We start from the raw sequence: 23,427 nt of genomic DNA on the forward strand, positions 1-23,427 counted from the left end.
TGTTGATGTTTTTGCGAGACTTTTGCAAAGCAAGGACAATTGCTATAGTGCATTATGCTAGCCTGCAATGAAACAATATGCTCTAAAATACCTTCTTTGGTATGTACATTTTTTGACATGGTGACATGATGAAAAGTCTGTGAAGTAATGATATAGTGGTTTGTGGCCTTAACCGTTTTTAGATTTTCTCCAAGTCACTAGCTATTTGGTGTTAGTGAACTTAAATTTTCCAACTCTGTGCCTAGATCATCTGCAAAAGAAGGAAATAAACTAGGAAATTGATAGAGTTAAAAGAACGAGTCAAAAAAAAGTTGACACAACAAATAGAGTTACAACTTACAATTTTATGAACAAGAAAATAGTAGGTGAGTCAAGTCCTTTAATGTCATCTAGTTCATTTAGAAAAACTCTTGCCATGTATCCTGTTGAAGCCACTTTGACTTCCTTTTTGTTTCTTTCTCCAAACTATCAATTAGCAAATGACAAATATCAATATTTGAGTTGAAACGATACAAACAACCATAAAAAGTGCAACTTTAAGAATATTTGTATTAAGAAATTACTTAAGGTATTAAAACTGTTCAATGATCTGGTAAGAAGTTGAGATTATCATATCCAACATGCATTTTTTGGCAAAATATACAAGCATAAAACACTTCTTGATCTCCACAAGTTCAAGAGATGAGATTTTAGAGTTTTTTTTTTCCAGCATCTTTTAATCTTGTTGAGAATACATAAGTTTTGTCAATATCACAAAGATCTTAAAATTTACAACAATTTTTATCTATTTGGAAATGTTTTACCACTGTCAAAACAATCACAAGCAACCTCAACAGATTTCCTTTGCCTACATTTATGCCTTGCCAGCTTCGCATTCCTCTTATCATCACAATAAGTTTAAAATGTCATAGTGTCACGATTAAGCCCAAGTTAATGAAGCAATGACCGAGTGGTTTATCTTCAAAACTCTTCATATTTTCTCCATTTTTGTAGCCATGTTGTTGTTTGTGTGCTTAACTTTCAAACCCTACAACCAAATCACCTGCAAAACCAAGAAAAATAGAACATGAAATTGACACAACTGTAAAAATACATGAAACATTTGATATAAGGGTACAATGGCGACTTAGAAATTTCTGAAGTGATGAAATTTCTTTAATCTTATCCACTTGTTTCATGAGATGCCCTGTCTTGTCTTCATTTTTCTATGTTTCAACAAATTTCCAAGTAAGAAGGGACAAATATCAATATTTGTGTTAATTACCAATAAAAAAATCAATATTTGTGTTGCAAATAGGCTAACCACCAGAAGATAATGTGACTTTCAAAACAATCCTATTAAGAATTTACTTAAGAAATGCAAGACCATTTAGTTAATCTGGTAATGACAAGAACTTATTAGATCTAACAAGTCTTTTTTAGTAAACTATATAAGCATAACACCTCTTGATCTCCAATGTTTGTGAGATGTGATTATAGAGATTTTTACTTTCATAGTTCCTATAGAATAGACGTGAATTTGTCATTATTTTAAAGAACAAAAAAGTTACACAAGAATTTGTTTCAAAGTTGGAAATATCTTACCACCACAGAAACTGATAGATCACAAGCTATTGTAGAAATGTCATAAGCTAAACTTTCTATTCAAGTTTTTCATCAAAGGCGACACATAACTCCCTCGAAGTTGTGTGGATTTCATTTCAAAATTCTTTCAGTATTCACTTTGAATATTAAAACATTCAAATTAAGGAGTCATTCTTTCCTAGAATAAAAGTGTTATGATGGTGGGAACATGTAAGAATAAGACTACATAAAAAGATCGAGAAAGAATATCTCATGTGTTTTGTTATACGAACATTGACTGATTGTACTGCTTTAGCAGGATATACAAAGGTCCATTGCTTAGTTTTTCTCACCACTTGGTGGACTCCATATGCAAATTAAAGAGTAGGGTACATAATATGCAATTAGATGTGTGAAGCATAAATGACGTCAGTTCTTGTTGAAAGTTTAAGCCCCCAATTATTTCCGCAATGTTAATTTAAGTGTAGGGATCTTGCATAGCTTTGTTTGCATACAGAAAGTAAATAATGATTCCTTAGATAAGCTAAAAAAAGTAAACCATGGATTAATAATGATGCATTTCACAATATGACTTTGCCCAAAACGAAAGCAATGAGATAAAAATAAAAAAAATATCCATACACAAGCAGAAAGTGAGATTAATTTTTGTTGCAACAGCTAGAAGATACAATCTCTGCATTGTATTTTCAGCAAGGTTTCCAAAGCTCCAAACCTGAAGCCAGGAGTTAGGTTCTAACAGTTGCTTAAGTTAAGTTGGAGACAGTGGCTCCTGAAGAAAAATGAATCAGAAGGAATCACAAGAGTTGGAAAAGAAAGTAGCAAGGATCTTTGGCATATGTTTTTTTATAAAAAATTGCAAGTATTGCTTACTTTTGATTGCCTTGGAACCACAAGAGTTGAGACAATCTATGAGATGACAAAGTAGAGAAATTCTGGAATTGCAATATATAAAGAGAAGCCAAAATTATGAAATTTGCATCGATTCTCTAAAATCATACAAATTAAATAATAATATCATCTAATCTATATTCAATGACCCTCTTAGAAATTGAAAAAATAAGTGTCTATATAAGAGGATTGAGAAAAAAATTTATCATGCTTGTATAAGGTGAAAATTTACTGCTTGCTCTGCCTCATCCAGATATATATTTCAACTTCTGCCTCTAAATGTTCTTTTCCTGAATTCAAAACTCACCAAAAACTAAGCATAATATTAATTAATTTGTTACCGAAAGATCCTCTGAGGAATTGAAAAATGAAAAAAGAACATGAAGAATTTACTTCATTTACAATTCCAGAAGTTGGAATTTTCCTAAGTTGAAAGTTTCTTGAGTTACCAATAAATTTATGAAATTAAAAAAGTTGGATTAGAATTTGAGATACGAGATATTATGTTAAGTTGATTAAAGTTAAATGTACAAATGAGATTAATAATTTCAAAATTAATAGAAAAGATGTTGGATTAAGGAAAACTCTGGACAATAGTAGAGGTGTCATCAAGACATTTTACGAACCTTTCATGCAATTAGTTGCCTCTGGTAAAAGCTGTGGGATGGCAGGGTTTCATCAACTACAGTTGATAGTCGCCAATTTAATGTTCATTCTCGAACAAGGATTCGTGGTAAAAACCACTACGGAAAATGAAAAGATTCTTTAACGAGAAAAAATTAAAGAGATATTCTTTTATTATTTTAATGGCTAATTATTTATATTCTTAATAAAATTTAAAAAAGTATATATTAATAATGATAGAGTTTTAAATTTTTCATTAAAAAATTTAAAAGTTTATCATTATTGGTACAATTAAACTTAAATCAAGTTAATATAATCTCGATAATTGAGTTTAAATTAAAATAATTGATTTATTTTAAAAATTGAGTCAAACTTAAATTAATGATAATTCAGTTTAATTTTTTCTATAAATCAAAAAATGATTCAATTCAATTCAATTCAAATATAATTTATAACTCGATTTGAAGGATAACAATTATTAAAACAATATTATTTTTGTCTATTATTAAATAAAATAATATTATTTTGATAATTAACAATAAACTCCAATTTGAGTGACTAAATAACTGTTAAATGATTTTTATTATATTTACATAATTTTCACAATTTTATGTCGTGAAGAATGTCACAATTGGAGATCCTTTAACTATGTCTTGAGCATTGAAGATCTTCTACAGCCTATTGCTTCTTGCGTTTTTGTTTTCATTTTTTTATCGTGCATTGTCTCTGCATAAACAAAAAAAAAACCTCCACAGCAGATAGTGATCGCCGCTGCCAAATCTCAAATTTTAACTAGTTTAAAATAAGGGCCGTTTCACTGCCCTTCTTTTAACAGAAAATATCTGCAGTCTTCTTGGGCCTTCATTTTATAAACAGTGGGTTGGGCCTTAAGTTTACAAACACTAGTTTGGGCCTTCATCCTATATTACAAATTTAAAATGCTAATAAATTTGTAATTTAAGTTAAAAGTTTCTATATATGCATATACATAATACATTAAAGGTTGTCTAACTAGCTATTACAACTTTCGACACTATAAGATTTTGTGATTATCTTCTAATGGTCCTGCTCATTTAGAAGAGGGGTTTAGAGTTTTTGGACTGCATCTTGAAGTCTTCATAATACCATTCATACTTATGCAAAAAGAAGACCTTCTTGTCAATTTTTAGGATAACATATACTTGTCTATATCTCTTTTTGTTTTTTATTTCTTTTGGGTAAGTTTCTTTGTCTTTAGGATGTCACACATATGCAAGTCACTCAAAAATGGAGCTTCAGAAAGTGGTGAAACAATTTTGGTGAGCACATGATATGTTTCATCTGCCATTTAGGTAGCTTTACATTTTGTAGCACATGTTTACATCTTTTTGACGAAATTCATATTGTCAGGGGAAGAATATTGCTTAAGAAGAGACCTTAAGGTAAAAGCATTTAAGATTTATTGTGTTATACCAAGTCAGGTTAAGTCTCACTCTGTTGTCCTATTTTCCTCTTTTCAATTCATACAAGAGACTTGTTATACTTTTAACTACATAAATTTGAACTTTGTTTGGGAACTCACTAACATTGTACTGCTTTGTTGAGTTATAATGCTCTCAAAACACATTGTGCATGCTTCATCTACTTCAAAGAAATTTTTAAATTTTCTTATGGATTGATCCTATTTTATCCTATATTAAGAAGCATTAGACACATAAGAGAAAAGTGAAAAGGATTTTTGCAATCTCATTCTTTAAAATCTTCAAATTTTCTTTCTTTTGCTTTTTATTCCTCAATCGAATATTATTGTGTATTTCAAATTGTTTATTTTGATAGAGAGACCGTTAATTAGGGCCTATGCTTACAATTCTTGTAAGATAAGACACCAAATGCTGAACAATCAAGAGAAGGAAGTACCGCTTGGGACAACAAAAACACATGGTAGCAAAAGAGTGGAGTAGCAAGGACCACCAAATTTGGAGAGGGTGTGTGGCAATCTATGGGAAGACTTGACTGTAATGAGGATAAATGGAGATGGGAAGAAGAGAGAGAGTTTCAGTCTCTCAAAAGCTATAAGGATTAATCTATTTGTTTGAGTTTTTTGTGTTTCTTGAATCTGTGTTAATTCCAATGTAAGGAATTACAAGATGGATCAATTGAATTTCATTGTAATTCTAAAAAATCCTTTCAATAAAAGTATCAGTTTACAAATATTGTTTTGATATTTGAGTACATTTATCATTCAATATAATAATAGCTATCATTATAACAAATATTTAATTTAAAGACAAAGTATTTAGATATAATTTTAACTTCGTTTTAAAATAATTATTTTAAGAGGTAAAATTCTTTATTTTTAAAGAAGAAATTTTAATTTTGTTTTGAATGTTACTTAATGACAATTTTATGAGATTAAAATTTTAATTTTGTCTCCTTAAAATTTAGATTTCTGTTTTGATAGTTTTAAAAATGATTTTTATTTTGTCTTAAAATAATAATTTTAGGAGACTGAATTTTAATTTCGAAATTAGATCCTTTTATCTTCAATTTTCCCTTTTTATGCATCACATCATAAGAAAGTTCTAAAATAATTAATTAATATAAATTTCTAAAATAATTCAAAGAAATCCTCCCAAATTGGTGCCGACATTTACAGCTCCGATGGCCACGGGCCGAACCTCCATCCCTCCCGATTCGGACGATGAAATTGGCGCAATTAATAACACCATTACAAGACTTCTCAGCTTTCATTCCATCCGTGACCGTTTACGCTACAGTCAGACGAAGGGCCAGATAAAGCCGGCTCTCCACCGCTACTGGCTCCACCATTTGTTGCGGAATATCATACAGTTTTGAAGTTTTTGACTATTTATCTAAAAATGAATACTTTGCTTCCTGTTATTTAGGTAAAATAGTTCTATGCGTCATGTTGTGTATAATCTGCCAATTTGAATGGAAAAACTACTTCTATGCATTACGTTTTAACACAACATATCAATTTGGAAACCAGTTTTGCACTTTTGTTAATGTGTTATACTCTTTTTTGTTGGTTAATAAGACTTGCTGGCTATTTTGTTTTCGTTGGCTATTTTGAATTGGAAATATACTTTGATGCATTATGTTTTAATACAAAATATCAATTTGGAAGCAAATCTATGATTCTCTTGGTGAAGTTTAAAAAAATGTGCACATCTTAGTATCAACATAAATGCGATTTAGGGTGGTCGGATGAGAAAGGATTCTCTGTTGTTATTTTTTAGGTTGAGAATGCACACCTGTATTCCAATTTGACATAAGCTTGAGCATAGATTACCATCAATGAACTTTTTTGAGTGTGAATTTTTTTTATTGCTACATGCTTAGGCGATTTCTTGGTTTGGTGAAAGCTTCATCAAATGATAGTCTTTTTCAATATAGCATCACAGCTTGGGGCAATATACTGTAGGAGATGCTTAAAAAATGATGAGTTTCATGCATGTACTTGACGGGGTTGAACTGCATCCACCAGTATCTGATGTTTCATGCAATGGTCTTCCTGCCAGGGTATACTTCTATGCTTGTCCTATTATTTCTTTGAGATCCTTGTTAGTTAGATTTGAGTAATTTGATAACTAATGGGAATAAATCACAGGTGTCATTGTGTCTATGCATATGCTAGTCTGACGCGGCTGTTACAGCTTGAAAAGTGCAGGATGTTAACTGAAATTGCTGGAAATTACTGAGATGAAGGGACAAATCCTTTCCATGGAGTTGAGGCATGCAATGAAGCTTTGGAAGGGCACGGTAGTGAAATTGGATCCATGTTGAGGCATGAATGTCTTTGCACACGAGCTGCCTTATTGCTTAAGGTTCTTTAAAGACTGTTGTTAAGATAAATGCTTGTAATCTCTTTATTTTGATTGAAATCTGTTTCTAACAAGTCATTAGCGACTTGTTTCAACATGGCAAACAAAAGTAATGATATGTTCTTTAAACATTTGCAGATTGTCATTGCTGGAGATGATTGTGCGTAGCCTCCACCTCAAGGCATAGCTGGATGAAGAGGTTTGGCAGGCCCTATTCTTGTTCACAAGGTTCTCTGTTTCTTCCTTTTCCTCCTTACATATATGCATGTAGGGGCCTTTCTTGCATATGCACTTACATGCTCACGCTTTAGGCCTTTTCTACTATTACTTATCTTTGTATTGGTTGATTTAATTTTTTATGTCTTTATCCTTTCAAATATGTCTGAACTGCTCTTACACTAAATTTAGTTCTGATTATGCATGTGGAGTTGGAAAGTCAGGTTGCTGGAGCTAGCTGCTGCTGCTGGCCTTTCCCTTTCTTAAGTTACTCTGTTACTGCAGAAGCAAAAGGTGCATCAAATGGTTGGGACAATGGGTGTTGCCTTATCTGTTTTTACACTGCCTGGGCAGGTTTCATCATATCGTCTGGGTTCTGGAAAAATGGAACTTGGTCTTGAGATTGTGAGTTATCTTCAAAATGACATCTTATGCATGAAGTATATAGTGGTGAATATAAAGTTTATTAAAATGTGTTTGGTGTAAATAATATGTTGGAAATAAATTGAATTTCATTCAATATTTCAGAATTTGTCAGGTTTTATCTTGAGTTGATTGCTTCTGATGCTGTGCTAATTGAAGTGGTCAAGTATTCTTGTGGATCTTTTACAGGGCCACTGCTTACAGTTAGTTCCTAGACATGTAAAAATTTGCTTCCTTGTTGACAAAATTAAATTGAACTAAGATAAGTTTCTTTTCAGCATTGTGAATCTGGTGCTGCTGTTGTGGACCTTCAACTTGTAGATGTAGTTGTCTCTCATGTGCTTAAGCAGATATTGTCAAGGGCATGCTCAATACCTGGGAGGTATCTTATTTTACAGGCTACATTTAGCTTTGTTCATTTAAAGAGAATAAAAAAGAAAAGAGTTTTAAAAAAACTTTAAAAATTATTTCTCCACTGAACAAAGTTCCTGGGAAGGCTTGAGAAAAAATTACTGGTACTTTTGACATATTTTCTCTGCAACATGTGCTTACTCAGCTAAATTGAATGAAAAAGCTTCTTCCTGATGGGGTTGTAAGAAGTTAAAAGAAACAGAAAAATCTCAAACTAGTCATGCATTTTGAAGAGAAATTACAAACCAATATATTTCTGATTTTAGTTAAATTTTGTAAATGCAGCATAGGTTCCACTCTATGGTATTGATGATTGTAGCAGGCAAAGCAGTCCCTAACTTGCAATTGGAGCATGGATTGGCTGTCAATAGAGTGTACACAGGATTTGCTATTTTTTGTTGTCTTCTCACTTTGTTGAAAAGATGTTTCATATGAATTGTTGGGCTTCAAGGATTAATATAATTATTAATTTTCATTTAATATAAAAAAACGTTTCCCAAATTTACCATACGAATAGAAGCTGATTTTTTTATCTTCAATTCACAGCACAATCAAGGAAAAAAATTTGTTCTCAATTTACTACATAATCAAGGACGAAAAATTGTCTTCAATTCACTATACAATCAAGAACGAAAAAATTTGTCTCACATTAACCGCACAATCAAAGAATTTATGTTCTTTTTGGAACATAAATTCCAGATTTCTTGTTCCAGTATTAGTCCAGTAAGAGGAGTGCAGCAGCAAGGAAAAGCCAACCCAGCACCACATCTTCAGCATATATTTCATCCCCAAACACATTAAAATCTCCAGCAAACACCCTGATACCACTAATCCAGCATCGGTGAACAGCAGCTTCAAGGCAAAACTCCAGGTCTGTAGCACCCTGCAACTGCATTTTTTGACATGGTGACATGATGAAGCCCTAAGTATGTGATGCAATGATCTAGTGGTTTGTGGCCTTAACAGTTTTTAGATTTTCTTCAAGTCACTAGCTGTTTGATGTTAGTGACTTAATTTTTCCAATTGTGTGCCTAGATCATCATTTGCAAAAGAAAGAAATAAAATATGAAAATGACATAACTGAAAGAGAAAGTAAAAAAGTCGATACAACAAATAGAGTTACAACTTACAATTAAAATAGTGGATGAATCAAGTCTTTTAATCTTATCCAGTTTATTCAGAAAAATTCTTGTCATATATCTTGTTGAAGCTACTTTGACTTTCCTTTCATTTCTTTCTCCAAACTTTTAATTAACAAAGGATATATATCAATATTTGAGTTGAAATTAGACAAACAACCATAAAAAACACAACTTTGAGAGTTTTTGTATTAAGAAATTATCTAGTAAGAACTTGGGATCATCATATCCAAACAAACCTTCTCTGACAAAATGTACAAGTGGATAACACTTTGTGATCTCCACAAGTTCAAGAGATTAGATTTTAAACTGTCTTTTTTTTTTTTTTTGGCTTTCTTTGATCTTGTTGAAAAGATATAAGTTTTGTCATCATCACAAAAATCTTAAAATTTACAAGAATTTTTATCCATTTGGAAATGTCTTACTACGATTGGAACTGATGTTATGCTGCTTCAGTAGATTTCCTTTACCTACATTGTTGCCCTATCAACATCACATTCCTCTTATCATCACATTAAGTTTACGATGTCATAGGGATACAATGAGGCCCAAGTTTGTGAAGCAATGATCTAGTGGTTTATTCTTCAAAACTCTTTATATTTTCTCCCTTTTTTGCAATCATGTTGCTGTTTGTGTGCCTAACTTTCAAACCCTGTAACCATATCACCTACAAAACCAAAAAAAATGAAACACGAAATTGACACAGCTATAGAAATACATGAGACAAACGATACAAGAGTACAATTGTGACTTACAAATATTTGAAGCGATGTAATGTGTTTTAATCTTATCAATTTGCTTCAGGAGATTTCTTGCCATGTCTTCCCTTTTCTTTATTTCTACAAGTTGTCAAGTAACAAGAGACAAATATCAATATTTGTGTTGCAAATAGGCTAATAAATAGAAAATAACGTGACATTGAGAGCAATCTTATTAGTAAATTACTTAAGAGATATGAGACTATTTAGTTAAGCTACTAAGGACTGGAACTTGTCAAATCTTGTAAATTATATAAGCAGAACACCTCTTGATTTCCAAAGTATGTGAGATGTGATTCTAGAGATTTTTACTCTCATAGTTTATGCAGAAAATACGTAAACTTGTCATCATTTCAAAGATCTAAAAATGTACAAGAATTTGTTATCAAAGTTGGAAATGTCTTACCACCATAGAAACTAATTACTCACAAGTTATTACAGAAATATCATAAGCTGAACATCTTATTTGAGGCTTTCATTCAAAGTGACACGTAACTCTCCCGTAGTTGTGTGAAATTCATCTCGAAATTCTTTCAAGATTCACCTTGAATATTCAAACATTCAAATAAAGGAGACATGTTTTTCCAGAATAAAAGCACAATAAAGGAGACAGTGTTGAATATGCTTACATGAAGTTAGACGAGGAAAATTTTAAGCCTTTCCAATGATTCTCACAACACTAAATCCACACAAATAGGGGTCCTGCATTGTGTTGTCTATATTGAGTAAGTAAACAATAATTCCTTAAATAAGCTATGAAAATCTCTTAAATAAGATGACAAACCTAAATTGCACAAGATAAGCTTCAAATCAATTAGACGGAAAATATTTCAACTTCTGCCCCTAAATGTTCCTCCCCTGAATTCAAAACACAAAAAAACAAATCATAAGATTATCTAATCAGTTGTTGAAAGATCCTCTCAGGAATTGAAAAATGAAGCAAGAAATGAAGAATTTACTTTATTATTTTAAATATTTCAAAAATGTACAAGAATATGTTATTAACATTCGAAATGCCTTACCACCATAGAAACTGATTGATCACAAGCTATTGCAGAAATGTCATACGTTGAACATCTTATTCGAGTCTTTTATCAAAGGCAACATGAAACTCTCTTGAAGTTGTGTCAATTTCATCTCAAAATTATTTCAGTATTCAACTTGAATATTAAAACTTTCAAATTAAGGAGACATGCTTTCCTGAAATAAAAGTGTAATGATGGTGGGAACATGTAAGAATAAGACTACGTAAAAGAATCAAGAAAGAATATCTCATGCGCTTTGTTATATGAGCATCAACTAGTTGTACTACTTTAGCAGGATATATAGAGGTCCATAAGGATCGAGAAAGAGTATCTCATGTGCTTTGTTATATGAGCATTGACTGGTTGTACTGCTTTAGCAGGATATATAGAGGTCCATTACTTCATTTTTCTCACCGTCTGGTGGACTCTATATGCAAATGCAAGAGTAGGGAACATAATATGCAATTAGATGTGTGAAGCAGAAATAACTTTTGATCTTTTTGAAAGTTTAAATATGCTTACATGAAGTTGGAGGAGCAAAACTTTAAGCCCTACCATGATCTCTGCAATGTTAATTTAAGTGTGGGAATCCTGCATAGTGTTGTTTGCATAGAGAAAGTAAATAATTATTCCTTAAATAAGCTACAAAAAGTAAACCATGGATTAATAATGATGCATTTCAAAATATATCTTTGCCCAAAACAGAAACAATGAGATAACAATAAAAATACCATACACACAAACAGAAAAATGCTGCTTGATTAACCGTTGCAACAGCTAGAAGATACAGTCTCTGTATTGTAATTTCAGCAAGCAGGCACACCAGTAAGTTTAGATCTGGGAAACTTAGACATGCCAGGATTTAGGTTCTAACAGTTCTTGTGTTAAGTTGGAGACAGCGGTACCTGAAGAAAAATGAATCAGAAGGAAAATAGTAGAACCCAGATTTGGAAAAGAAAGTAGCAAGGATCTTTAGCCTATGATTTTATCAAAAATTGCAGGTACCGCTTACTTTTGATTACCTTGGAACCACAAGAGTTGAGACAATCTATGAGATGACAAAGTAGAGAAGTTTTGGAACAGAGGAACCACTTTCAATTTTTAACTTGCTTTTTGCTGATTTTAAAAAAGATAAAACACAAAATTAAATTTCGTGTACTAAAATTTAAATTCAACACAAAACATTGCAAGTACCTTGTAAACCTCCAATCTGAAAATCTTGTTGACAACTCAAAATTTTGTTCTAATTAAATGATCTAATAAAAGTAAAAATACAGTTGGTTAAGTTTAAACTTGGGACAGAGGAGTTTTTCTCAAAACAACAAAAAGTAAAAATAAAAATGGTAGAATGGTTTAGATATTAAAAGTACTGACAAACCTAAAACCAAAAGAAATCAAGTTATAAATCTTTTATTTAATTTGAGAATGAAAATAGCTCCACACATTCCTACTCTGAATTGTAGAAGCTTAGAAATAAAAGCCAAAATTATCAAATTTGCATCAAATCTCTTAACTCATACAAATTAAACAATAATATCATCTAATCTGTATTCAACGACCCTCTCAGAAATTGAAATAATAAGTGTCTACATAAGAGGAAACAAAAATTCAGAAAGAATTTATCACATGCTTGCATAAGGTGAAAATTTACTAGTTGCTCTACTTCAGCAAGATTTATAGAAGTCCATTACTCGGTTTTGCTCTCATCAATTGGTAGACTCCATATATAAACCCAAGAGTAAGATAGAAAATGTGTAATTAGATGTGCAGAACAGAAATGATTTGGGATCATTTTAAGCATTTTCGATGATTTCTGCAATATTGAATCTAAGCATAGCAGTCCTGCATTGCGTTGTTTACATTGAGCAAATAAACAATGATTCCTTAAATAAGCTATGAAAATCTATTAAATAAACTTGAGGCAGAGGAGCTATTTTCAAAAAACAACTAAGTAGAAGTAAAATTTTAGGATGGCCCATATATTAGAAGATGACAAACCTAAATTGAAAGAGATAAGCTTCAAATCAATTCAATGGAATATATTTCAACTTCTGCCTCTAAATGTTCCTTCCTGAATTCAAAACTCACAAAAAACTAAGCATAATATTATCCAACTGTTGTTGATAGATTCTCTTTGGAATTGAAAAATGAAACGAGAACATGAAGAACTTACTTGAATTAATAAATCCAAAAATTGGAATATTCCTGCGCTGAATGTTTCTTCAGTTAGCATTAAATTTATGAAATTAGAAAAGTTGGGTTAGAATTAGAGATACAAAGTATTATGTTAAGTTGATTAAAGTTAAATGAATTACCTGGACAAACAACAATTGAGAGATTCTTGTTGACCATCACCTGTCAAAGTTCAAATGAGACGAATAACTTCAAAATTAAAGAAAAATGTTGTATTACATAAAAATCTGGACAATAGTAGAGATCAAGAAATACCTTTGATTAATCAACTCTATGATACCTCCTTTGAATTGTAGATGAATTTTCCATCTATTTCAACACAAGGAATTTGAGCAATCTTTGAGGAATATTTTCCCGTAACACTTTTCCATCGTTTTATAAGCAGTGGACAATCTGTAATTTGTAAAGACTGAAGTGAGGATGGCAGGGTTTGCAGGGATCTGAGTTTTGGGCATTTGGAAATTTGTAAATCTTCAAGAGAGGTGAGGTTGCTCAGATCTTGGATTGATTCAAGCTGTGGGAAACCAGCGATCTCCAACCATCGAAGAGAGGTGAGGTTGCTCAGATCTGAGATTGATTCAAGCTGTGGGAGACTATCGATCATCAATGATTTAAGAGAGGTGAGGCCGCTGAGATTTGGAATTAGTTCAAGCTGAGGGAGTTCTCCGATACACAAGTATTTTAGAGAGGTGAGATTGGTGAGGTCTGAGATAGATTTAAGTTGTGGGAGGCTCTGGATGGTCAACTCTTTTAGAGAGGTGAGATTGGTGAGGTCTGAGATAGATTTAAGTTGTGGGAGGCCCCAGATGGTCAACCGTTTTAGAGAGGCGAGCATTCCCATTCCCTTGCCATCTTCACATTCATTGATTAAGAGTTGTCTAAGGCTGGTGGGAACACCTTCTCTCACCGACAATTTTGGACATAAATCTATTTCAATAAACTCAAGGCAAGGAAGATGGTGTAGACCTGAAGGTAAGGATTCAAGATTTTTGCAACTATATAAAGTAATATTTTTAAGACACGTGCTATTATCAAACGACTCAGCAATTGACTTTAGCTCTTCACAACTGCAGATATCGATGGATGTAAGTGCCTCAGGGAGGTACTCATTTCTACGAGATGATAATGTTTCCAGTGCTTCGCAATATGAAACAAATAGTTGGTTGAGTGTCTCAGGCAACGGACCATCTAATGATATGCACTTGAGAGATTTACAGAAATTAATATTTATGAACTCAATAAGAGAACAAACACTTAAATCCCTCAAAAATTTCAGTTCTCCACAATGTCTAATCGTAAGCCTTTTTAGAGATAAAGGTAAGGCATCGTTATCAACGAATGTTAGACTCTGACAGGAATTAATATTAAATTCTTCCAGAGATGATGGTAGCATGCCCTTTCCAATAGATCTTAGATTATGACACCCATAAATCTCAAGAAAATTTATATTGGAAAGAAAATTGGTGTTTTCCAAACTTTGCCATGATTCCATAATCTTTTCATTACGAAAAATTTGCAAATGGTCTACTCTTTGAGAACCTTTTTTTAATTTATCTTCAACCCCAGGAATATTTGCAAGATAACTAGAATTCAAATTCTCAAAATCAATTGAACCATCATTACATACCATTCCTTTACAATCATTAATTTCTAATTTGCAACCTATAGGATAATTTGATGATGAGACCACCAACCTTGGACAATACTTAATAACAAATCTTTCTAATGAAGAAAAATAATTAGGAACTTCTCCAATAAGTTGGGGACATTTTTCAATAGTAAACACACGCAAATTAGAGAGCCATGACAAATCTCTCAACCAAGATGGAAAACTTTCACCACCATAGCCTCTGATTGTGAGTTCTCTTAAATTGATAGGAGGCTTTAGCTTGTCAAGTAGATTCATTTCTACATCTGTTGCCTGTGAGTTTACTTGATCTCTCCATTCTAGTATCAACACTTTTAGTTTGCTCTTATTGCTTAGTATTTGCTCTTTTATGTGATTTAGATCTGTCACATTCTGTAATTCTGAAATGTGAAGCTCTCGAAGAAAACTTAAACTCCTCAAATCTTCCAAATAAGAACGTGTATCCTTTCCCACAATAAAATTAGACAACACTTGAAGATTTTTCAACTTTTTCATTTCATATGGCATCTCTCTCAATGAATTTCGACCACTAATATCAAGATGACAAAGATTAGTCAAATATCTCATTTTGGAAGGTAACTTCACGAGATCAAAACAATCTTTCAATAGCAAAGTTTGCAAGTTAAATAATTGGTATGTTGACTCAGGCAAACTTCTTATCTTAGTATTAGAAAAGTTCAGATACCTTAAATGTATCATATTTTCAATTAAATCAGGTAAATAAAAGATTCGATATCCTTTAAAAGATAGTACTCTCAACATTTTTAACTTTGGCAACAAATCAGAAATAACTATAGCACTTATAAAACTACACCATCGTTGTCTCACGTGCAAAAATGTTCTTAGACTTTTTGCTTTTTCCAAAGCTTTAAATTTATTTATTTTAGTGCAACGATCAGGTTCATAAGCAAAGTGACGAACTTTTTCAAAATTTTTTGATGGCTCAACAATATTTTGCTCAGATCTAAAACCGATTCCTTCAAAAGCCCATCGAGCAAGATCATGAACAAGATCATGCATAACATATTTAGAACTATCGCTACTTAATTGTTGGAAAAGCGACCATAAACATAATTTATGAAAACACTCACTTGCCTCATCTAGTTGCTTCTCAGATGGTTGAACAATACCTTCAGCAATCCATAAAAGTGCAAGTTCCTTCTCCTCAAATTCGTAATCCTGAGGAAAAATTGAGCAATAGCCAAAACATCTTTTTAGATTGGAAGGAAGATAATAATAGCTTAGCTTTAATGCTGGGAGAACGTGATCACTTTCATTAGATGTCCTCCATATTTTGCTTTCCAATATATTATCCCATGTATCGCTAGGCTTAAAGCGTAGAAGACTACCGAGGGTCCTTGCTGCCAGTGGTAGACCGCCACACCTTTCAACAACTCTCTTGTAAATTGAATCCGAAATTTGATTAGGAACAGCAGCTGCACCAGTCCCGAATGCATGCTCCTTAAACAAGGACTCACAAGCTTGGTTGGATAAAGGCCTTAATCGATAAGTATGAGCGCATCTTATTTTTCGTGCAACATCTGCATCGCGTGTTGTCACGATCATCACGCTTCCAGGTGCACCATCTGTGAAAGGAGACATGAGCTTTTCCCATTCATCGTACTCCACCATCCAAATATCATCTAATACTATCACGAATTTTTTTCCCCTTACTTCATCTTCTAGATTACGTTGCACTTTATCTAAATTATTTGAAACAGAGGACGAGAATTTCTCAAGAAGTGCCTTTGAGATGTTGAGAACGTCAAAGGTGGTTGTGCTTGAAACACACACCCACGCTTTTTTCTCAAACTTGAAATCTTCCAATTCCTTGTGATTGAACACAGCCCGAGCAATTGTCGTTTTGCCGATCCCTCCCATGCCGACAACTGCTATTACTTGAAAGTTGGTACCGCTTTTCACCATTTTCAGTAGTTCGGTTTCATCTTCGTTTCTGCCATAAACTTGTCCGAGTGGGAGGCTTGAAGTTTCCCCTGGTTTTTGTGGTGCAGCGACGTCAGTTGGTGGCAGTCCAGGAAGCTTTTGAAATTCATGTTCTGCTGATCTTTGTTGGCGAAGTTTTTCCAACCGGCTATTGATTTTTTTGATCTTGGACCCCATCTGGACAGCGAACAAAGGACTAGAGAAAGAAGCAGGGAGAGAGCTAAATCGCCTGCTGGAGCTAGCCTGGTGTTCTGCCTTGCGTTTGTGTCGCAAAGCTTCGTAGGCAAACTCATCCAGTAAGTCCTCCGCATCATAAGCCCAATGTTGAAGATTGTCAAACCAGATCTTTAAGCTATCATCTGACAGTTGCATGTCTTCCATTTTGCCAAGAAGATTTCCAATGAGTCTTAACTTGTCCTTCAGATCTTTGATCTCTGAATCTACCCCTCCAACAAGTTGCCGGGCAAAGTCCTTCACTTCACTGGACTCCAATATCTTAAACAACCTCTTAACGAGTTCGGAGACGACAGGCTGAAGAACGACTTCCATAGTTCGATAGTTGGAAATAAGGAAAGATATAAGATTGTAACAAGTAGGGAAGAATGTGAGAAAGAAAGAGAAAGTTGTTAATTTTGTTTATAAGAAGAGTGCTCACAACAAGAGGATATTTTCGTCAAAGTGATAAAAATCAACTTTGGGATGTTTGATTGTGATGCCAACTGTGTCATATTATTTTCAAGTGTCGTTTATAGCTCATGCCCTTAAAAAAGAAAAATGAGTAATGGAGAATCATTCATCCTTTCTTTCTTTGTATCTTTCCTCAATTAGTGTGCTTGTATTTTAACAGATGGGCCATTGTTTGATGTGGCTCTCTCTACCAACCAAAACTACTAATAGCCTCACTCTTTCAATTAGTATGTTAAATTGCATATGAATTTGAAAAGATACGGGACGATTCAATCCAATGGTGATTAATGTTAATGGTGTAAGACATTAGGTAAGAGAGGAGCAGTGTCAATGGGATAAAAGACAGAAATGTCGTTTCACTTATATGTGCATATATAATTTGGTGTGTTGATGAATAGATAATTCATCCATTTAATTAATTAGGGGACCTTGGATGCTTTTCCTCCTCCCGTGATAGTAATAATCTAAAACAGTCAAAAGCTGAAGCTTTTACTGTCTTAGGCTAAAAGTTTTGGATATCATCTTTTATATAAATTATTTTAATTATATATTTCATTCTCTAAATGCCTAGTCTGTCAAGATTTTTCCCAAAGAGAAAAAAAAATTTATGCCAAATTATCTTATGAAAGAATAGGTATGATGTAATATTAATATAATCTAATCTAATCAAAAAATTGTGATTGTCATATGACAATATTTATATAAAACTATAATAAATCAAAATAAAAGAATATTTAATATCAAATTGTTTTCAAGTATTGTTTATAGCTCATGCCTCAGCTCCGACCATATTCATTGTAGCCGGCTGTCCCACTTTTATTTCCCCAGCTCCCCCTCCATACTATCACGGGTTCATTTTTGACAAGCAAAGTTATAAAAAATGCTGCCCATGTGATGTAGTCAGAACTCAACTCCTCTACTTTTGGATTTTGTCATTTCTTTTTGGCTATTTTTCTTCCCTATCTTATATCAATTATTAGATTGATAGGTCAATAAAATTTATTAATTTATTATTTTCAAAAATATTATAATTAACCCTATATTTTTTTGTATAAATTGAAAATATTTTATTTTTAATAATATTTTAACATCGTGACTTAAAATTATCTGTTTTTTTTATGTGATGATATAGCTATTGGTAACCGCAAAAGCCTCAAAAGTCTGAAATTATATTCTTTTCTAAAATTTATTTCTACAAAATACATTCAAAATAAAACAAAAAATTATGTTGTTTTGTTTTTTACATTAAAAAGTTTTTTAAGTTGAAAGTTGGATTTTTTTTAATTATTTTGTCCGTGAAAAAGGTTTATTTAGGTTCCAATGAAATATTATTCTCATTAAAAAAATATGAATAAATAATATACACTTAAAAATAAAAGAAAAATAAAAATTTTTACATCAATAAATATCACTTCAATAAAAATAATTCAAAACCAAGATACACAATAGAGAAATTATAAGAGAGTTGATGTTATTTTTCTTAATCTATTGAGTTATGATTCACTCGAAATATAGGTTTTGCAACATTAACTGGGGTATAATATTAACTCTTAAACATATCATTTATTCATCTAATTTGCTTTTGTTATTAGAGTTAATTTACTTTATCTAAATTATAAAATCAATTTTTTTCTTCAAATAATAAAAACTATGTGTACTTATCACCAATCTACATATCAATGATGATGTATTACTATATAATTGAATAATTTTGAATTAAAATAAAAAATATACAATTATATAATAATAAATCCTCATCAGTACCCTTATTAATACTTCTTCTGAATACATATTTAACATCACTTTAATTTGATCAAACTAAATTAATACTGTTATTTAATAATATGAAATCATTAAACCAATTGAATTTACAACAATTGTACAGAAGATTTTGGATAGACTTGATCCTGTTTAAGTAATTCAAATTTAACCTTAAATTCAAATTAAATAAATCAAGTTTAAACAAAACAATTAAATTTATTTTTATAAATAATTTAAATTTAAATTAATTTGAATAGAATCTAAAATTAAATTAATTTTAAGATGGAGTTGCCTCCTTCTATCTAAATTAATTGTACTATCACAGGATTATCTTTTTCCTAGTAAAGTTATGAAAAAAGAGCCCTATGTGATATAGTCAAGTCCTCCACTTTTGTATTTTCTCATTTCTTATTTCAATTATTAAAATGATCAGTCAATAAAATTTACTAATTTATTGTTTTCAAAAAAAATTATAATTAACCCTTTATTTTTAGTATGAATAGAAGATATTTTATTTATAATTTTTTAAATTTTAATAATATTTTCACAATGTGTTTTAAAATTATACTCTTTCTTTTGGTATAGTTACTTGCATCTCAAAAGAAACTAAAATTATATCGAGCGACACGTTGCAGTTGAATCCTTCATCATAAGTTTTGTTTCAGAATAAAGCAACTTACACTTAAGGGGCGTTTGATTTGGATAATATTTTATTATCTAAATAAAGAGATTATCTTGAAGAAAATTATTTAGAAGATTACTAGATATAAATAATTACTATATTTAATAAAATTTCATAGATATAAATAATTATTATATTTTGATAAAAGTAATAAAATAACACTAATAAATTATTTTACTTAAATGTCTTTAAATATAATAATTTATAAATATTTTTATATTATTTGGTATATTAATTAAAAATAAATTTATTTTTATTTCAAAAAAATAATAAATAATAATATAATTATAATAAAATAAGATTATCTTAACAATTTTTTAATGTTTAAGATAAAAATAATAATTAAATTATTATTTATATTATCTATTATATATGTATTAATAATAAAAAATTATTATAATATTTTATTATTAATAAATAAAAAATAAATTTTTAAAATAATTTTTAAATTTTAAAACCAAACATCACATAGGATACCTTGTAATGATGGCCTCATCAATTATTGAAGTGACCGGTCTGTGAAAAATAAAAATAAATACAGAACCATTGTTTGTATCGTTCCTCAGCTCCTAACTCATTTACTGTATTGGGATGTCCCATCCATTTTCTTAGCTCCTCCTCCGTAGTGTCAAAAGATTAATTTTTTAGTGCAAAGTTATGGAAAATGTCTCAGGTCCTCCACTTTTGAATTTTCTCTTTTTTCCTCTCTTTTTCTCCAATCACGCATTCTTATATTAGTTATTGAATTGACAGATGAATACAATTTACTAATTCATTGTTTTCAACAAAATTAAAATGGTCGAAGGACCATTTTCCACCTCAGGATTACTGTAAATTTAATTAATTAATTATTTATTATTAAAATTTTAAATACCCATACTTATTGGAAAATATATTCCTGGAATCCTGCTATCCCTGGAAATCCTGCGATATCCCTGAAGATCATACTCCAGATCATTCTCCATCAATTCCCAAATCATATCCCAGATTGATTGCTATCACATCCCTGAAGATCATACCTGCATTGATGAACAAATCAATCTATCTTCCATTCAGAGCATGATACGATTGTACAAATATTATGTTACTAAATGTAGACTAGAATTACAGTATATAAATCATAGCTTGTAAAGATTAAAGCAATAAGAAAATAAGAATTCTTCATTACATTTTCCGAGCTTCTCTGGTTCACTGTGATGAGCCGACTCTGCTCTCTCTAATTTTGGCATGGTATCAGAGCTTGCTCTCTTTTTTCTTTGACAGCAGGCCTTCTTCTCCATTGTCCAGTTCCAGTACAGCCCTGCCTTCATCTTATTAACCTGCACAACAGGAAAACAGATTAAATGGAGCCATCCAAAATAACACCCGTTGATCCTACTTCACCAGAATCCACCGTTGAGACATCAATAATGAACCAGGCTTCTGAACCAAACGGCAGTTCACAACAAATGCCAGCCTTTCGCCTAATTCCCACAAACAGAAATAAGCCAGAGCCAGGAGATGTTCTATATGCATCGCCGTCAGATGGACCAGAGCTTGTTCTAATAAAGCAATCCTTGACTGGAACTAAAAATTATGCCCAATGGGCTAGGGATTTCAGAAGAGCACTCATAGCAAAGGACAAAATTGGGTTCATAGACGGCACTGTACCCATGCCATCTGAACCCGATCTTGTTTGATTTTGGGTACGATGTAATACGCTCGTTCGAGCTTAGATTAGCAATTGTTTGACTGAGGAAATAGCAGCAGGTCTACCACCTACAGAAGATGCCGGTGAGCTGTGGGGATTTATCAAGGACATGTACGAAGCTCTAGATCTTGCGAAGATCTATAGCGTGCGGCAGACTCTTGCCGAGATCCGACAAGACAATCAAGGTGTCACAACTTACTTCAACAAACTCTCCGCTGTATGGAACGAGCTGGACGCTGTTGAAGACTCAATCGTAGCGCCACCAGAAGTTCTCTGACAGATTCAGCGCGCAAAGGAAAGGGAGAGGCTGACTCATTTTCTAATGGGGTTGAACGAAGGGTTCGTTACCTTCAGAACCCATATACTCGCATCTACAGAAGCGCCTTCATTGCGACGAGCGTATCATCTCGCCGTTCAAGATAAGAGCCAGAGAAACGTTGGCCATGATGAAGGAGCTGCTGCGTTTAACGTTTACAACAAGAGACAAACGCCTGGAGAAGAAAGAATAGAATTAGGGCTGGCTCCACAAGGTTTTTATTTATATGGCAAAATCAACGGTCAAGATGAAGTCAAAGGATCTAACGGTGCATGTTCACCCACAACGTAAAATCAAATTGGCTCCCAAACTTTCAACAATTTTCGTCAAGCCCTACATAGTTTCAATAGTTACAATCAACCCCCCAAACAAAAGGGAAAGTTTATTGTGACTATTGCAAACGTCGCAATCATACCAAGGATACCTGCTGGAAGCTACATGGTCATCTTGGATCCAGTAGAATAAAGATAGAAGGGCCCACAGCAAATCAAGCAGCTTCAACCAATCTAGGATCTGCAACAAGACTCTCATCTGAGCAATATGATCAATTAATTCAGCTCCTCAATCAGATACTGAAAGGCAATGACACTCCAACTTCTTACGCAGGTACGATTTCATGCTTAAATACTTTTATTTCTCTAGATGTTTGGATAATAGATTCAGGGGCTAGTGACCATATAATATGTTCTCCAGAATTTTATACCAACACCAAATATCTATCTCCTCTAACACCTGTTAAATTACCTAATGGGACCACAACTCAAGCCACACAAATAGGAGATGTCCAATTAGGTAACCTCAAACTAAAAAATGCCCTTTGCATACCCACATTTCGTTTCAATCTCATCTCAGTATCCAAAATATGCATAGACAACAAATGTGTCGTCACCTTTTCACCTACTATATGCACTTTTCAGGACCATTCGACTGACAATCTGATGGGCTTGGGTAAAGAACAATATGGGCTATATCATTGGACACCAAACCCCAAGACACTTTCTTTATTCAATAAAAATTGTATTGTCCCTTCTCATTGTAATACAAATCAAATTAATAAAGTGTCATTCATTTCCCATCAAAGATTAGGGCATTCAAGTACTATCCCATGTCCAAAATGTCCTATTTGTCCCCTTGCTAAACAAACTCGCAATACATTTCCCACAAGTACCTCTACAACCACAAAGCCATTTCAGTTGGTACATTTAGACATTTGGGGACCCTATAATACACCTAATCATGATGGTTCCAAATATTTTCTCACCATTGTAGATGACTTCTCACGTGTCACATGGTTATACCTCATGAATTCCAAAGCCCAAACACACCTCTTTTTCTTGAAATTTGTAGCCATGGTCCAAACACAATTCCACACCAAAATCCAACGTATCCGAACAAACAATGCCAAAGAATTCTTTAACCATACCACCACCACCTATCTTGACTCCCTAGGAATTCTACATGAAAGTTCTTGTCCTTACACACCACAACAGAATGAGATTGTGGAAAGAAAACATAGACATCTTTTAGAAGTCGCCCGTGCCCTCAAACACCAATCCAAAATCCCACCTAAATTCTGGGGAGACTGTGTGGTCACGGCAGCCTATCTGATTAACA

At 32.5% G+C, this 23,427-nt stretch overlaps 3 protein-coding genes across 18 annotated transcripts in view; 1 reads left to right on the top strand and 2 right to left on the bottom strand.

Annotated features, from left to right (window-relative positions):
- LOC123220615 (putative disease resistance protein RGA4) overlaps positions 1-17,387 on the bottom strand; it is a 93,906-nt gene extending 76,519 nt beyond the window's left edge. The window contains exons 1-11 of one of the 7 annotated variants that reach the window (XM_044643084.1): positions 13,341-17,387; positions 13,208-13,247; positions 13,066-13,102; positions 12,891-12,986; positions 12,087-12,734; positions 11,915-12,008; positions 10,890-11,797; positions 10,652-10,725; positions 10,497-10,569; positions 9,865-9,948; positions 8,527-9,776 (exon numbers count right to left, since the gene is read on the bottom strand). In XM_044643084.1, the coding sequence (XP_044499019.1) occupies positions 13,357-17,226 (3,870 nt within the window). In that variant the 5' untranslated portion in view covers positions 17,227-17,387 and the 3' untranslated portion in view covers positions 8,527-9,776; positions 9,865-9,948; positions 10,497-10,569; ... (6 more) ...; positions 13,208-13,247; positions 13,341-13,356. Of the gene's footprint in view, positions 1-8,526; positions 9,777-9,864; positions 9,949-10,496; positions 10,570-10,651; positions 10,726-10,889; positions 11,798-11,904; positions 12,009-12,086; positions 12,735-12,890; positions 12,987-13,065; positions 13,103-13,207; positions 13,248-13,340 lie in introns of those variants that run through there. The other 6 variants (XM_044643086.1, XM_044643085.1, XM_044643083.1 and 3 more) reach the window with 6 other exon arrangements.
- Positions 5,698-23,427, top strand: part of LOC123220657 (protein ALTERED SEED GERMINATION 2-like) — an 89,906-nt gene continuing 72,176 nt past the window's right edge. For 3 of the 10 annotated variants that reach the window (XM_044643220.1, XM_044643219.1, XM_044643221.1), the window contains exon 1: positions 5,712-5,981. The gene's annotated coding sequence lies outside the window, so the exon portion shown is untranslated. Of the gene's footprint in view, positions 5,982-6,438; positions 6,619-6,706; positions 6,924-7,058; positions 7,542-7,664; positions 7,942-8,255; positions 8,352-23,427 lie in introns of those variants that run through there. The other 7 variants (XR_006503083.1, XR_006503081.1, XR_006503088.1 and 4 more) reach the window with 7 other exon arrangements.
- The window catches only part of LOC123220605 (putative disease resistance RPP13-like protein 1), a 95,521-nt gene continuing 82,226 nt past the window's right edge, over positions 10,133-23,427 (bottom strand). Inside the window, exon 10 of the mRNA XM_044643012.1 lies at positions 10,133-10,411. The gene's annotated coding sequence lies outside the window, so the exon portion shown is untranslated. The remainder of the gene's footprint in view (positions 10,412-23,427) is intronic.

The sequence above is a fragment of the Mangifera indica genome, chromosome 7 (assembly GCF_011075055.1).
Source record: "Mangifera indica cultivar Alphonso chromosome 7, CATAS_Mindica_2.1, whole genome shotgun sequence".
NCBI classification, from domain to species: Eukaryota; Viridiplantae; Streptophyta; class Magnoliopsida; order Sapindales; family Anacardiaceae; genus Mangifera; species Mangifera indica.